The sequence below is a fragment of the Gallus gallus genome, chromosome 6 (genome assembly GCF_016699485.2).
Source record: "Gallus gallus isolate bGalGal1 chromosome 6, bGalGal1.mat.broiler.GRCg7b, whole genome shotgun sequence".
Taxonomy (NCBI): Eukaryota; Metazoa; Chordata; class Aves; order Galliformes; family Phasianidae; genus Gallus; species Gallus gallus.
Genome location: NC_052537.1, coordinates 23,940,997 through 23,954,475, shown reverse-complemented (window position 1 = coordinate 23,954,475; position 13,479 = coordinate 23,940,997). Strand labels below are relative to the sequence as shown.

The window sequence follows — 13,479 nt, the reverse complement described above, 5'->3', positions numbered from 1 at the left end:
ACCCAGGGCCTTCAAGAGCAGCAGGAACAAGTGACTTACCTTCCTCCAAAGGCAGTAACTGACTCAAGCCCCAGCACCCAGTCTTGCTGGAAAGGGGTGTCTACTTCACCCTCCATTCCTTTGATTAATCTCATTTTCTCCCATGCACCTGGGATTGTACCCCTATACTACTGCATGAACCCAGAAATGTCAGATCCACCTGCTAGAAAGTCACTGAGCAGGAACATATCAGACCTGGTTCTGTCACAGACTGGCAGTGGCCAGAGTAAAATTGTGGCGATGCACTGCTGCCTTAAGCCTCACATCTTCATTATTGGATAGCACATTTCTGAGTGTCTACCAGGTGCAAATGGGTCAAGCAGCATCCCAAAATAACTCCACTGCAGCTCCTACTTCCCTTCTACCCCAGCAAGGGACACTGCACCCAGCGCCTTGTGTGGTTAGGTAAGCCCACGCAGGGCCAGATGGGGTGGCTGCCAATTCAAATGAGACCACAGTAATACAGAAAAAAAATCATATTTTAATTTATGAAATGAATAATCATTCTCAAACTTTGTTAAAATCTACACAAATAACTTATGATTGAACAAGTAAGACCAACAGGAGCCTCACAAGAGAAATGTCTTGGTCCAAGACAGGAGGCAGCCATATCCTGAGGCAAGATAGCAGATCTGTGGGCTGCATCCGCAGAGGGAACCTGGTACAAAGGCCTGGGAGGTGACAAAATGGATAACAGCAGAAATGTGAGCAAATCTCCACCTCCTGCAGGAAGCACAGGGCAGAGTGCTGCTGGCCTCTACCCACTCTACTTCAGCACATGACTTCTGCCTGCCCACAGCCACCCTAAGGCTGAGAAGACACTCCCTCATATTAAGGGTTTTGGGTAACCATCTGCCCCATCTGCTCCCAGCCAGAGGAATAGACTGAACTTCCCTCTCTCCTTGGCTCTATCACTCAGCAACCAGAAAAAAATGAATCTCCAGGGCTCTGTTTGAAGCACAGAAGAGGATGTCTCTCTCCCCTGAAGTAAAATCTCAACCCTGTGACTGCCCCACATTATATCAAATGGGCTTCTCAGTGGAATAGAAGGCACAAAAGCATGACCTGCTGTCTCCTCCAGGCTGTGCTCCCCCTCTGCAAGAAGGGAAGGCACTGGGCTGCTTCACACAGGTAGCAGGTCAGCCCTCAGAGAGAAGCATTTTGTCTGCTGTGTTACAGGCTCCTTCCCTATCTGAACCTACCAGCTAATGTGGGAAGCACTGCTGTAACAGTGCTGACTGCAAGGGGCTAAGGAGAGGAAGGATGAACATCGGCAACAAGATGCCATATGAGACATCCAGGTTCTGAGCCCAGCACCTCCCTGTGCAAGGCCACATAGTAGGGAACATCTGTGTATCCTGTGCAGCATATTGTCCCAGAAACAAGCCTAAGAGCAGATTTGGTCCAAGAACCATAGCACTGAATGTGAGAAAGGTTGTACCACTTACTGGGAAAGGCATTAATGGTCTTGCCATCTCACCTCCTCTTCTGAAGTTAATCCTCCTTTGTCACATGGTGAGCCTCTCCCTTCATTCCCAAAAATCACAGGGCTCTCAAGGAAAGGCTTCTAGTTGCTCCCCCTTCCTGCTCTGTCTGAGGGGCTGTGGGTCATCATAGGTATGCCCAGGGTAGAATATCACACCAGGGATGCAACCATCTCCAGCACATGCTGCAACCCTGCCCTGGAATTCTGCTTTCTAGGACCAGCAAGGCTAGAATGCTCTCACTGCTGTAGCCAAGTGATCTATCCCAGGCCCAGTACATGCTCAACACTCCTCTGCTTTCCCCATGGCTACCTCCTGGGATGAGTAAACATTGGCATCACAGCACTTCACAGTTAAATTGTAAACATGGGGGCTTTCCCAGCCAGCGATCTCTTCACTTTGCCAGCAGTCCTGAACCAGCCTGGAACCAGAAACACCCCCAGGGGCGCTAACACCCCTAGATCATTTTGATTTCTGGTGCTCGGCCTTGCATCAGGCCTTGGCGCTGAGCCTTCACCATCTGCAGACGCTTCCCATGCAAGCTGAACTGAGTCCAACTGAGGAGCTGCAGCAGTGCACATGTGATGGGAACAAAGACGAGGAGGTAAAAGCAGCCCTGGCGGAGAGTTGGCTCCAAGATTGTATCAGACTCCAGCTTTGGCTGGGCACTCACCACGTTGCTCAAGGGGTTACGCTGGAAGATGTCATAGCCTAGGGTAGAAGAATAGTCTGTTGAGATGGGACGCTGGGAACACTCCTCTCTCCCAGTGATTGGGCTTGGAGATGCAGAGACCAGTCACAGCTTTGTAAGTGAGGGAACTCTGCATCCACCCAAGATGGTGTGGAGGGCACTGAGCTCACAGGTCTGCCCCCTTCCACCATAATGCTTTCTAAAGGGCACTTACCTGTGTATACACAGAGCAGCCAGGTGCCTATCAGGGGGGCGAAGGTCTGTCCTGGCTTGGTGACCAGAGCAACCATCCCAAAGAGCAGTGCTGAAGCCGCTTGCTTCCTGCGGTTTAGTACAAGATCCTCATCCACCAAGTCAGTCACCACCAGGTTGAGCAACTTACAGGTCCCTTCTGTGAACACCCGGTTGCTGCAGGACAACAGGCAAAGCACTGAATAGGGGCACCAAGAAGTTACAGGAGTGGGTGAGAGATCAGAGAAAGTAGAGAGAGACATTAGAAAGGTTCCCTAACACTTAAAATAACTCTTTCAGAAACCCTGGTTACTGGGAGGAACGCTTCTAGCGATAACAGCCTTGTGTGCCTTACAGTGATGCCTTGGATCTGCCACACAGAGGGGCCTGGGGACTAGATACACTGGGCTGAGGCTAAGACACAGCTGCAGCACATCCTGAGGGCAATCACTTCACACAGGCTGCAGAAGAAAAAGGGAGCTCAGCTCAGTAGCTGGCATGGGCTGCTACAGGCAGCCACCAGCCCTGCCAAGTCTTTGTCCTCTCACACAGCAGAGCCTGAACATTGCTGCCCCCCTCACTGCTGCCTGCACAGCCAGCAGATTCAGCATTGACTGCTCCTGAGATGGGAGCTGTCAGAGGGAGACACCAGAGCTGGAAGCCACAAGGCTTTTGTGTGACCCTGGCTACACTTCCCTCTGGGAAACTGGGACAAGTCACTTCCCTTCCCAGCTGCCAGAGAGCAAGGAAAGCAAGCATTGTGTGCATACCTTGCTATGAAGATGCAGAGCAGATACACCTGATCAGGTCCTGCCAGGAGCATGACAACACTGAGAGCCAGCTTCAGAAAGAAAAGTCCTCGGACTACAGCATAAACTCCCCAGCGGCGGCAAAGGGACAGGAAGTAGAGGTTGTTGAGATGGGGGGCAATGTAGGAGATACCTGAAAAGAGACAGCAGCACAGATAGCTTGAGAGACTTTTAGCATCCACTATCCCTCCAGGACCAATACCAAGGGAGGACAAAGTGCCAATGTGGGAGGACAAGTGATGCAAAATACCCTATACCCCTGCCACACACACAAAAGCAGGGGTGTTAGTAGCAGATGTATTCAGTGGTTTTGTGGCACAGCACACTCTTCCTACAGAGGGAGGCCTTCTTCACCCAACTCATAAGCAAGAGGGAAGACTTGCCCAGTGTCACTGGGATTCTGTCATGGAGCAGCAATGAGACTGGACACAGTGACCAGAACTGGCCCACACAGAAACCTCCAAGGGTGACAACAGCCCTATAGGATGTCTGCCACAGACCTGAGATAGCCTGGACACATTTCGTATGCCACGGAGAGGGACTAAATTAGGAACTGTGTTCCCTGCTGCATCTTTGAGCTCTATCTGCAAACATGTTGTACTGAGAGCAATATCTATGCAGAGCCACAGAGTCTAGGCCAGGATCCAGACATCATGCTCTCCACCTCTAGAAAAAGGCTCAAAATTAGTTTTATTGTGCCCAGGAAAGAAGACTCAGAAGCCCCAAGGAAGCTTGTGAGGTGTGTGCATGTGTGAATCTTACAGCCCAAAGATCTGTTCGTGAGCACACCTCTCTCCCGTTTAATTTTACAAAGAGAGAATCCAGACTCAGGCCAGGCCCTAACTCAGCTGTTCCCTCCAGTCCCTTCTGAGACTCACCGAGGAGGAAGGATCCAGTAGATACAGAGATCTTATCTGACAGCAGGTGCTCCAGGAACAGGGGGAAGAAGTTGCTGTTGAAGTGGCAGTGAAAAACCTGTGAAAGCAGTGCACAAACAAGCTGGTAAGCAGCAACAGTAGTAGGACTGAACAGAAAAAGCTAACAGCCCTCCCCCCACCCTTAAGATGAGATTCTTATGCCAAAGGATCGTGCAGGATGGGCCCCAAGTACTTTAGCAAAGCAAGAGCTTGGCTATGGAGGTTACAGCATGGTAGGCTTTGAGACCACAAGGCTGCCTGGGGTCAATACCAAATCCCAGCTGCTGAAGCATTCCTCACTAGCAAGCTCACAGAGCACACATGCAGCACACAGCACTGCTGGGGCAGGGAACAGCAAGGAGGTGACAGCAGTGGCCACAGGGATCTGGAGGAAGAGAGTGGCATGACAGGTGAGAGAAGCAGCCAGGAGAGCAACAATAAGAAGGCTACAAAATTCAAACACGAAGATGCAAACCAGCATTAAGAGCCTCCCTGAGATGGAGCTCTGATTTCAGCACATCAAGCTCAGGAAAGCTGGGCAGGCTGACAGCATTTGGTAGTAATCAATGAAGAGAATGAAAAACAGAAATTGCAAAAGCCAGATGGGAGGTAGATCCAGCTGGATATAGTGAGAACACTGACATGAGCCTCAGGAAAGCCAAGCCAGCAAACTGTAGTCCTGAACTCTTCCCACCACAAGCCAGGCCTGGTGCTTCTGCATCCCAGATGGACTGAGTAGAGCTCAACCAGTCCCCTGTAATTAAACCTGCACTGCAGAGGAGTGAGAACCACACAAATGTTCAGGAACTGTCCTCAGGTCAGAAGTAGAAATAGTGGCTAGCAGCTAGCTGATGGATCACAGCGTGCAAGGGTGGGAGGCTCTGATATCAAGCAGACATCTGAAACTCCCCTGCCCTTCCTGGGAAGTTGTGCATTTGAATCACCCAACAGCCATAGCCAGTGTTCATCCTCTGAATCCCAGCATGTCACTGCTGCACCTACCTGGATTAGGTTCATGCAGACAAACCAGAGGAAGTTGCGATGCCGAGAGAGCTGCTGAAGATACTCTACCAGGGTGATCCTCTTCTCCTGGGGAACAGAGAGTTTCTCAATGTACAGCCTACAGGGAGATGAGAAAGGCAGGAGGAAGTTAAAAAAAAAAAACTACAACAGTCCACAGCAGTGAACCCTTCACAACAAGCATGGAAAAGCCTCTGTGCAGATGCAGAGCTGTCCCTCCTCAGCTCCCATTTGAACCTTCCCTCTCCTTGGACCAAAACAGCAGAGTCCACAACAATGTGAGGACAACACACTAGAGATCTCCCAACCAACACTAGTCTCCTGAACCTACAATTTCTGTTGATAAAAGCATTTGTGCAGCAGCCACTACACTCCTACTCCAGATCCCTGCGGCTAGCTCACCTGGCAGATCCCATCAGGATCTGCAGCATTTGTAGAACACAGTGCTAGTAGCTTATAACAAGAGATAAGTGAGGCAGCCCAAAGAAAAGCAAAGGAGCTGAACTGGGTCATGATGCAGCTGCTTTCCCCAGTAAAGCCCAGCTACTGCCAGGCAGGCCAAGTGAGCAAGAAGGTAAGAGATCTGCTTGTCCTACTCCACAGGAAATGGGCATTAAAGTAGTCTCATGCTCAAGCAGGAATACTTTAATGATAAGCTGCTGCTGACATACTGCCACTCACAGGCCTCAATGGGTGCTCTAGATAAAGTCATTTCACATTCCAAACACTGGATAGATCACACAGCAGGTCAGGGCTCTGCCTCCAGTTTGGGCCAGTGGTGTCACAAGATAGTTTTGTCCTGTTTTCAGAGGGCCTTAGAAGCCAGAGTGACCTCAGCCAGAGGTGATTCTGAAAACTGTATCAACAGATAAGAACCACAGATAATTAGCAATGGTTTGCCTTGTCCTGGATCTTCCTACAGTTTGCTGCAGTACATAACAGGACTCTAAAGACATAAGTTAAGCCTTCATCACCTGCTGGAGAATTGATGACACGTACTCTTTTAAGGTTGATTCCTGGTCCCATTTTGCCTTCCCATCAGTCTCAAATCGCTGGCGGAGCAGCTGTGTGGACAAGGTAAAACCAACGATGGAGCAGAAGGCCAGCACGATGCAGAATATGCGAAAGGAAAAGAAGTCTTCCTTGTTCCATACTGCATATGACATGAAGACAGAGAGCGAGCCTATGGCACTGAAGAAGGAGCAGTAGAAGTTGAGGCTAGTCCTGTCTTTTGCTGAAACAGCCAAGTCTGCCAGCAGGGCGTTGTGATGGAGGTCAACCATGGTGAGAAAGCTGTCATACATGCAAAGGCAGAGAAGGAACTGCAAACCAGGATGAGCCCAGGCAACCCAGAAAGCCAGAAAAGAGATGGCAAAGAGAGGGCCATTGTGGCTTAGTGCTCTGAGCCTCTTCAGAACTACTTCTGGGGACGAAATCTCTGCTCCTGGCCTGCAACAGAAGACAAAAGAAAACTTTAGACTCTTGGACAAAACCCAGCACAATCATGCATCCTTGCTCTCTAAGGAAGTTGCTTATGAGGCCCAGACATCAACACAGCTTTTGCTCATGTAACAAGTAACCACGTCAGATAACTTCTCAGCTAATATGTGAATACACAAAAAATATGGATGTAAAGAGTCCAGAAGCATGAAGGAAATATCATTGTTTTGTTGGTTTTTTTCCTCCTCTAGAATAAGGAGCTCCCTGATAATTCAGCACTACCCAAATTATTTCAACCAACACTTAAACCACTGTCACTAGATGCAGGAAGCCACACCATGATTTTCATTGAAAGCTTGAAGCACACAAGAAATGCTAATGGCCAACAGTGGTCCATAATCCAAAGAATTTGAGAACAACTTTGAGGCATCCCAGGTGGAAACAGTTATCCTTTCCCACCACCATGCTTATATTTTTTATTTAGAACATAACTTACTGCTGCGTGCTAAGGAACACCCTGTCGCTCAGCCAGCCAAACAGAGGGTCATTGAGGCTGTTCCAGATCAGAAACACTGTCTAGAAAAGAAACAGATCAGTGAAACAAACCACAGAACAGCTCCTGGAGAGATGCGCTTTTGTTACTGAATCAAGCAGCACTGAGCTTGCACAGTGAACACATCACAGGAACCCCTTGTGCACCTTTTCTGCACCATCACCACTGTTCAATTCCCCTGTCTGGGGCAACAACCACTAACACAACAAACCCAGCTGTTTTTCACACCAGTAAAACACTCCAATGTTCCCAGAGGAACAAAGTCCTCAGGTTTTCTATCCCAGCTTGTTCTCTGTTTACGTAAGTGGGAAAAACTGCAAAGCCCAAATTAGCACACAGAGGACGCCCTTGTTCCCTTTCCAAAGAAGAATGTAACTATTACAGTAAATGCCCTGCACAAAGCAAGGACCAGTCTCAGCTTCAGAATTTCTTATTTACAAGAGCAGGAATCCATGCAAAAATACTAACCTCTCCTATCCAAAAGGACAGTTTATCGATCTTGTAAACAGAGACAAAGGTGTCCACGTAGTAAAGGAGAAATACATTGTGCAAAATGGAAACAAACAGCGACAAGGACCCGTAGATCACTGCAGTGGGCAGATGAAATAGACAAGCCAACAGCCGCAACCCCATGTTGATGGGGTCAGCATTCAGCTCCATGAATCACCTCCATTTCAGGTGAGATGTCTTCTCACAGCACCTGTTACATCTTTGTTGGGGCCAATCCATTGTTGCTCCTGTGAAAGAGAAAAAAAAGAAATAAACAATACAGATTCAATTTATTAAATGAACTTAGTTGAATCAAATTAATTGACAAATCTTTGCCAGCAGAGATCAGAATTAGCATTGCTTTGAGATGTCGTTCAAAAGGAGATTGGATGGGATTTATGAGACTGGAAGCTGTCTGCTGCACTAAAGCTGTCCCATTAAGCTGAGGCCAGGCTCAGGGGTGCAGCTGTCTCTTTGTGAGCACGCTGTCCCTGCCCTGTCCTTTATACTTTAGTGTTCTTGTTATCCAGCAGTCAGCTGATCAGTTCTTTCCATCTCTTCAAAGGCAAGGTCGCAGGAGGAATCAACCTACGTGGCCACAAACAAAGCAGCCTTCAGAAAACAGAGCTAGCAACTGACGTTTTAAGGTACTAGTGTAAATTTTCAGCCAAGTAAAAGTGACAACAGCTCTGATGTAATCTCTCACATGCATGGTGCTATCCCCAGGCAGTCACAGCTCACTGCACCTGGGCTCACTCAGACAGGAGGTGTTTATGGCAAGTAACATTGCTGCTTTGTGGTACAAAGAGACATGATCAGAACTCGATGGCACACAGCAGACACAGTGCCATCACACAACAAGGGCTACCCAAAGTCAAGTAGCAGCTGTCCAGCACATCTTGGGACAGCCTGAATGTTGAAGCTGAAATAAAGATGCTTCAGCTAGACAGCAATATATATGGAAGCAAAGCAAGTGGAAACAGTAGTTGTGTCCTGGAAGAAGCCACTGTATGTTCACAAAGGGCTGAGGCAGGAGGGGAAGGGAGGGAAGGACTGCTCAGCCAGCACCAGCCACAGCTCATGGCCAAGAAGCCCATCCCCACAGCAGGACATCATCTTCCCATGACAGAGGACCATGCTCTTCAGACTGAGCCCCCTCTCACACTCCATCTGCTAACACCTAAGGCAAAACACAGGGCACCTCTTTGGATGGATGCATTTAGTATCTGGTGAGAAGTTAAGGTCTCTTAAATCAGTGTCGGTCAGGTTCCCAGCCCAGGCCATCCCAAGAAGCTCCGTTCACATGATAGGTGACAACAGGGTCGCTATCTCAATGCTGCCAGAAGCAAGATAAAGGAGCTGATGATCCTTGCAACTCCCAGTGCAGCCCTCCAGAGCCACACACCCTGTTCAGACATGTCAGAGAACCACTTCACAACGCAGTGTGTCTGGAACAGGAAATGATGCACCAAGCCATCCCCCTGGGCTTGCAACATCAGCCACAGCAAGCCCATACAGAAACAGCAGATCAAGAGAAGAACAGCTGGGTATGAAAACTGATGAAACTCCAGTTCCATTCAGCATTTCCCAGAAGCCATGAGTCTGACCACTTCTAGGCAAGAGTAGAAAAACAAAAGATATCCGTCTGCTCTGCTCAGCCCAAGGAATTCCTCATAATTAGCCCAGCAGGAGCAGGCACAGCATTTGTTCCAATCAATTACATCACTAGATTGAAACGGCACAGCAATCCTGCCAAAGTGATAGAGCTCAATTGGATCCAACTGCAGAGCTCTCGTGGGACTACGCCACCACACCACATCCCACCACACCACAACCCACGGCCAGATAAAAGGATGACGCTGCTCCAAAGGGACTTCAGCCAGACAATGAGCAGTTATAGGTGTAATTAAAGACAGACATGCTGACAAGCCGCAAAGGGAAACTGCATTCCATATGGTCACAAATTGAAAAGGAATCAAGAATTTGTGATGGATAAAGATAAAGGTTAAGAAGAACAGAGCTAGGCAGCTGACCCAACCGTAAGCCCTGTGCCTCTCACCACAAGCTTTCTGCAGGGGACTGGCTCAAGGGCACATCATGCCAGCAGAGCACTGGGCACCTGCAGGAACAGGATTGAGCACAAGGCAGATAGCATCATTTTGGACTGTGTGAAGCCTGTGTGCATCCAGATCTTGAGCACTGTATGCACATCTAACCTGGCTACAAGGTTAGTGCAGAGAGGAGATCAAAAGAGGGCAGCTGAAGTGATACAGCAGCTGCTGGTAGAGGAAAGACCAAACAGCTGGGACCCATCAAGCAGGGAGAAAAAGCTCAGGAGGACACAGAGTCCCAAGCAGAGTGGGAAGAGGGAAAGCAGAACAGATCTGTGCCAGGATAAGTAACTAGCAGGAAATCAGTTTTGAGTACCTGGAAATACTGGCAGGTACCAAATGTCTGAGATGTGCTGTCAAATGAGGTTGCAGAGGAGGGTGGCAAGTTGAAAGGATTAGACAAATACATGGAAAACAGCTGTACACAAACCATGGAAGGAAACAGTCAGGGAAATCCCCTCTAGCAACCTTCATCTGAGAACTGTGCTGGTGGTGCCCCAACACATCTTGTGCACACCCAAAAGGAGACACACAAAGTAACAGCCGAGATCTGCATTGCAGTCACAGCAGAACTACAGGGAATTCCACGTCCTGAGCTGAGCCTGAGCCCCCCACTGCTCAACCCTGAAAAGTTCTCTTCCACTTTGACACTCACAGAAGTAATTAGCTACTTTCTGTTGCTGGGAAAGGGGCAGGGCTAATGGATATGGGACAAAGCTGCTAAAAGCCTCAAGTGCCACTACTAACAGCGGGCTGTACATCAGATCCAGCACAGCCAGCTCTGATGGCACAGCCATTATCCACACACTAACGTGGACTTGACTTTGCTACTCGAATCCTGCCTGAAAGCAAAGCCAGGCTCAGTACCTGCACTGCGTTTCACACATCCCATCCGAATGGCACTTGACCGAGCGCAAGCTGCACGCACCACAGCTGCTCAAGTTTCCAGAGACACCTTGTTTTCTCATCTGCACCATACAACGCTGCTTAAAAAAGGTTGCATTCCACTTCCCCTCTTCCTTTTCCCTTGTCACTCCCCCACAGATGTGCAACCCCTGCAGCCAGCTGACATGCCTAAGTGATTTCACTTTGTTGAGATAGTTGTTAAAGCTTTTTTTTTCCCCCTCCAACTCCCTCATCTGAAAATACGAGGATGAAAAGAAACAAATTATAGGAACAAAATCTGCTTCTTTATGGGCTGCTATATCTAAAGCACTGTGTTATTTAAGCTTGCCACAGTGGTATTTTCATAACCTTTTTCCTTGGGACAGAGCATTAGTCATGGAGTATGTCAGAACTTTTCAGAATTAGGCTTTAAGAAGCAAGGTGAAAAGGAGCTGCTAGAGGGAATAATAACACACAGCCATAAAGGAACAAGCTCGTAAATTAGAAAGCAACCAGCCTTGACTTCAGAACACTTCCACCTCCGCATTTGACATCTGGCATTGCTCCTGCCACTGACGTCTGCAGATCTTATCTTTTTTGAGGAGGATGTTTGAACACCATCTACCAGGAAAGCATTTGTTTGAGAGTGCTGACAAAGGGCAGCTGGAAACACACTGCAGTTTGGGGCTGTTAAATCTGTTCTAGCTTCCTAGTCAGTTCACAGCTGGGTTCACAAGCTATTGTGCCCCACAGCAACTCGCAACCCTTGGGCTTTAGAACAGACCAGCTCCAGTGCCTGAGCTGCACGTGCCACACCTGAAGCCACCTGTACCAAGTTGGCAGCAGAGCCACATATGGGCATCTTAGCCCAGTCCAGTCCTTGAAGCAGGGCCAGGTGATTCCTGTACACCAAAGTAGCCATCTGCAGACCTGACCACAGCAACAGCAAGACTTTCCAGTGCATTCTCCACTATGTGAGTAATACAGGAATATCCTGAATATCTCAATAAGCCTGTCCTGGCTCCAGCAGTCACTACAGTGCCTCTGCTGCATATTCTGAAGTTTGGGAGGCTTATTAGCTAAAGCATAGGGACAGACCAGCTCTGTCTTTCCACACCCACAACACAATAAACCTTCGGATGGGATAAGCAACTCCAGAGGGCTTATTTCTAGATATTCCTCATGGTCAGACATGCCAGGGCTGCTAGTGGTGGTCCAACCCCATTCCCAAAGAAGCCAGGCTGGAGCCACAGTGATGAAGGAGCTGCTGCTCCCTGCCCTGGTACAGCGCAGCATCAGGCACATCAATTCCTTTCAGGTCCCATGGGTCACATCTTCAAGCAGAGGAAGCACAGCTATGGACTTCTTCACCTGGCCAGGACAACCAGTCAGTGACAAGTTCTTTTGGTGAGCACTGACCCCAGGTACCCTATTACAGGTGGGTCTGTCTGCAGGACTCAGTTTGTCAGCTGCACTTCCTCTGAAATTTTAATAATTAATTTCCTCAGATAATCCACTTGCTAAAGGAGGGTCTCAATGGGGCACAAAATACTGTGCTACGTAGAACCAACAACAGACTCCTAACAGCCTGGTATCGACGGGTAAAGCAATGAAGCTCCCACAAATCCACTACCTCCTGGGTCTGACAAGGAAACTCACCACTTTGATGAGCCCCATGGGGGTGTTTCCCAGCACTATTTACCAATTCAACAACGACAGATAATATCATGCAACGTTTGGCCAACACCCTTCTTGTTACAGGCAATTGTGTGTCTCCATCAGATGCTTCCGTCACTCCTTCTGAGATCATGCATGTAAACAGAACTACCCTGCAGACAATAATGGGGTAACTGATATCTCAAACCAGCTGGTAGTTTCAGGGGGGCACTGTGTCCAAGCAGAGAGCTGTACAATCATTAAGGCTGGAAAGATAACTAAGAACATCTAGTCCAGCCATCAGCCCAGCCCACCACGGCCCCATACCACATCCCTCAGCGCCACACGTACTCTTCTCCAGAACACCCCCAGGATGCTGACCCCACTACTTCCCCAGCCAGCCCATGCCAACGCCTCACAGCTCTTTCTGAGGAAATGCTTTTCCTAATACCCGACCTGACCCCCCCGGTGCAACACGAGGCCACCCCCTCCTGTCCCACTGCTGTTACCTGGGAGCAGAGGCCGACCCCCACCTCACCACAGCCTCCTTTCGGGGAGCCGGGTGGAGCAATAACGCCTCCCTGAGCCCCCTCTTCTCCAAGAGCAATCTCATTAAGTCAGACTGCATATTCTAATGAGATTACAGAGTTTGTTAACGTATGTACCTGGCTGGGGCCCACACTCTGGGGACCCGGTGAGACAGCTGGCGGCACACAGCACTCCTTTACTGTCCGAGCCCTCGTTTTACAGCCCCTTGAGTCCCTCAGGAGATGCCCTACCGCTGCAAAGACCCCGAAGCAGCAGCCGCTCCCTCACACCCCACCCACAGCTCCCGGAGGGGCCGAGCACGGCCCGGCCGCACTGCAAAGCGCAGGCTAATGAAACGAGATGCGAGGACCCCCACCTCTGCCGCACACAGGGACACGCACCCAGGCCAAGGCCAAGCACTGCACGGCACCGCTCCCCCCCAGCACCCCCTACCTGCGCTCAGTACCGGCACCGCCCCACCGAGCCGCACACCCACGCATGCGCACCCAGCCGCTTCCCGACCCCACCCTGACGCCATCTTGCACCCCGCCGAACGAAGCCGCCGCTACCATCTTGTTCGAGGGCAGCTTCCGGGGGGAAATTACCTCCTCGCCGGCTCATTTGCA

The 13,479-nt window shown here is 49.5% G+C and overlaps 1 protein-coding gene across 9 annotated transcripts; it reads right to left on the bottom strand.

Moving 5' to 3' along the window:
• Nucleotides 1–500: 500 nt before the first annotated feature.
• On the bottom strand, nt 501–13,399 carry MFSD13A (major facilitator superfamily domain containing 13A). Of its 9 annotated transcripts, none has more exons than NM_001397280.1 (9): nt 13,360–13,399; nt 7,653–7,921; nt 7,128–7,207; nt 6,166–6,640; nt 5,174–5,260; nt 4,133–4,229; nt 3,216–3,387; nt 2,429–2,622; nt 501–2,234 (listed from the first exon to the last, which is right to left on the bottom strand). In NM_001397280.1, the coding sequence occupies exons 2-9, from the start codon at nt 7,842–7,844 to the stop codon at nt 1,981–1,983; spliced, it is 1,551 nt and encodes a 516-aa protein (NP_001384209.1). In that variant the 5' UTR covers nt 7,845–7,921; nt 13,360–13,399; the 3' UTR covers nt 501–1,980. The 9 variants fall into 9 exon arrangements, with proteins under 9 accessions (NP_001384209.1, NP_001384207.1, NP_001384208.1 ...); NM_001397278.1 differs by having other exon boundaries at nt 5,174–5,291; nt 6,191–6,640; NM_001397279.1 differs by having other exon boundaries at nt 5,174–5,291; nt 6,191–6,640; nt 13,381–13,399.
• Nucleotides 13,400–13,479: the final 80 nt, after the last annotated feature.

What these genes read in the sequence shown, in the direction of transcription:
- MFSD13A (NM_001397278.1), bottom strand. Translation starts at nt 7,844, where the DNA reads ATGGAGCTGAATGCTGACCCCATCAACATGGGGTTGCGGCTGTTGGCT. An exon ending in TGTCCTTTTGGATAGGAGAG is followed by an intron (nt 7,208 to 7,652) that starts GTTAGTATTTTT and finishes TTTCTTTTCTAG; the next exon opens with ACAGTGTTTCTGATCTGGAA. An exon ending in TACTGGATCCTTCCTCCTCG is followed by an intron (nt 3,388 to 4,132) that starts GTGAGTCTCAGA and finishes GTCTCTTTTCAG; the next exon opens with GTATCTCCTACATTGCCCCC.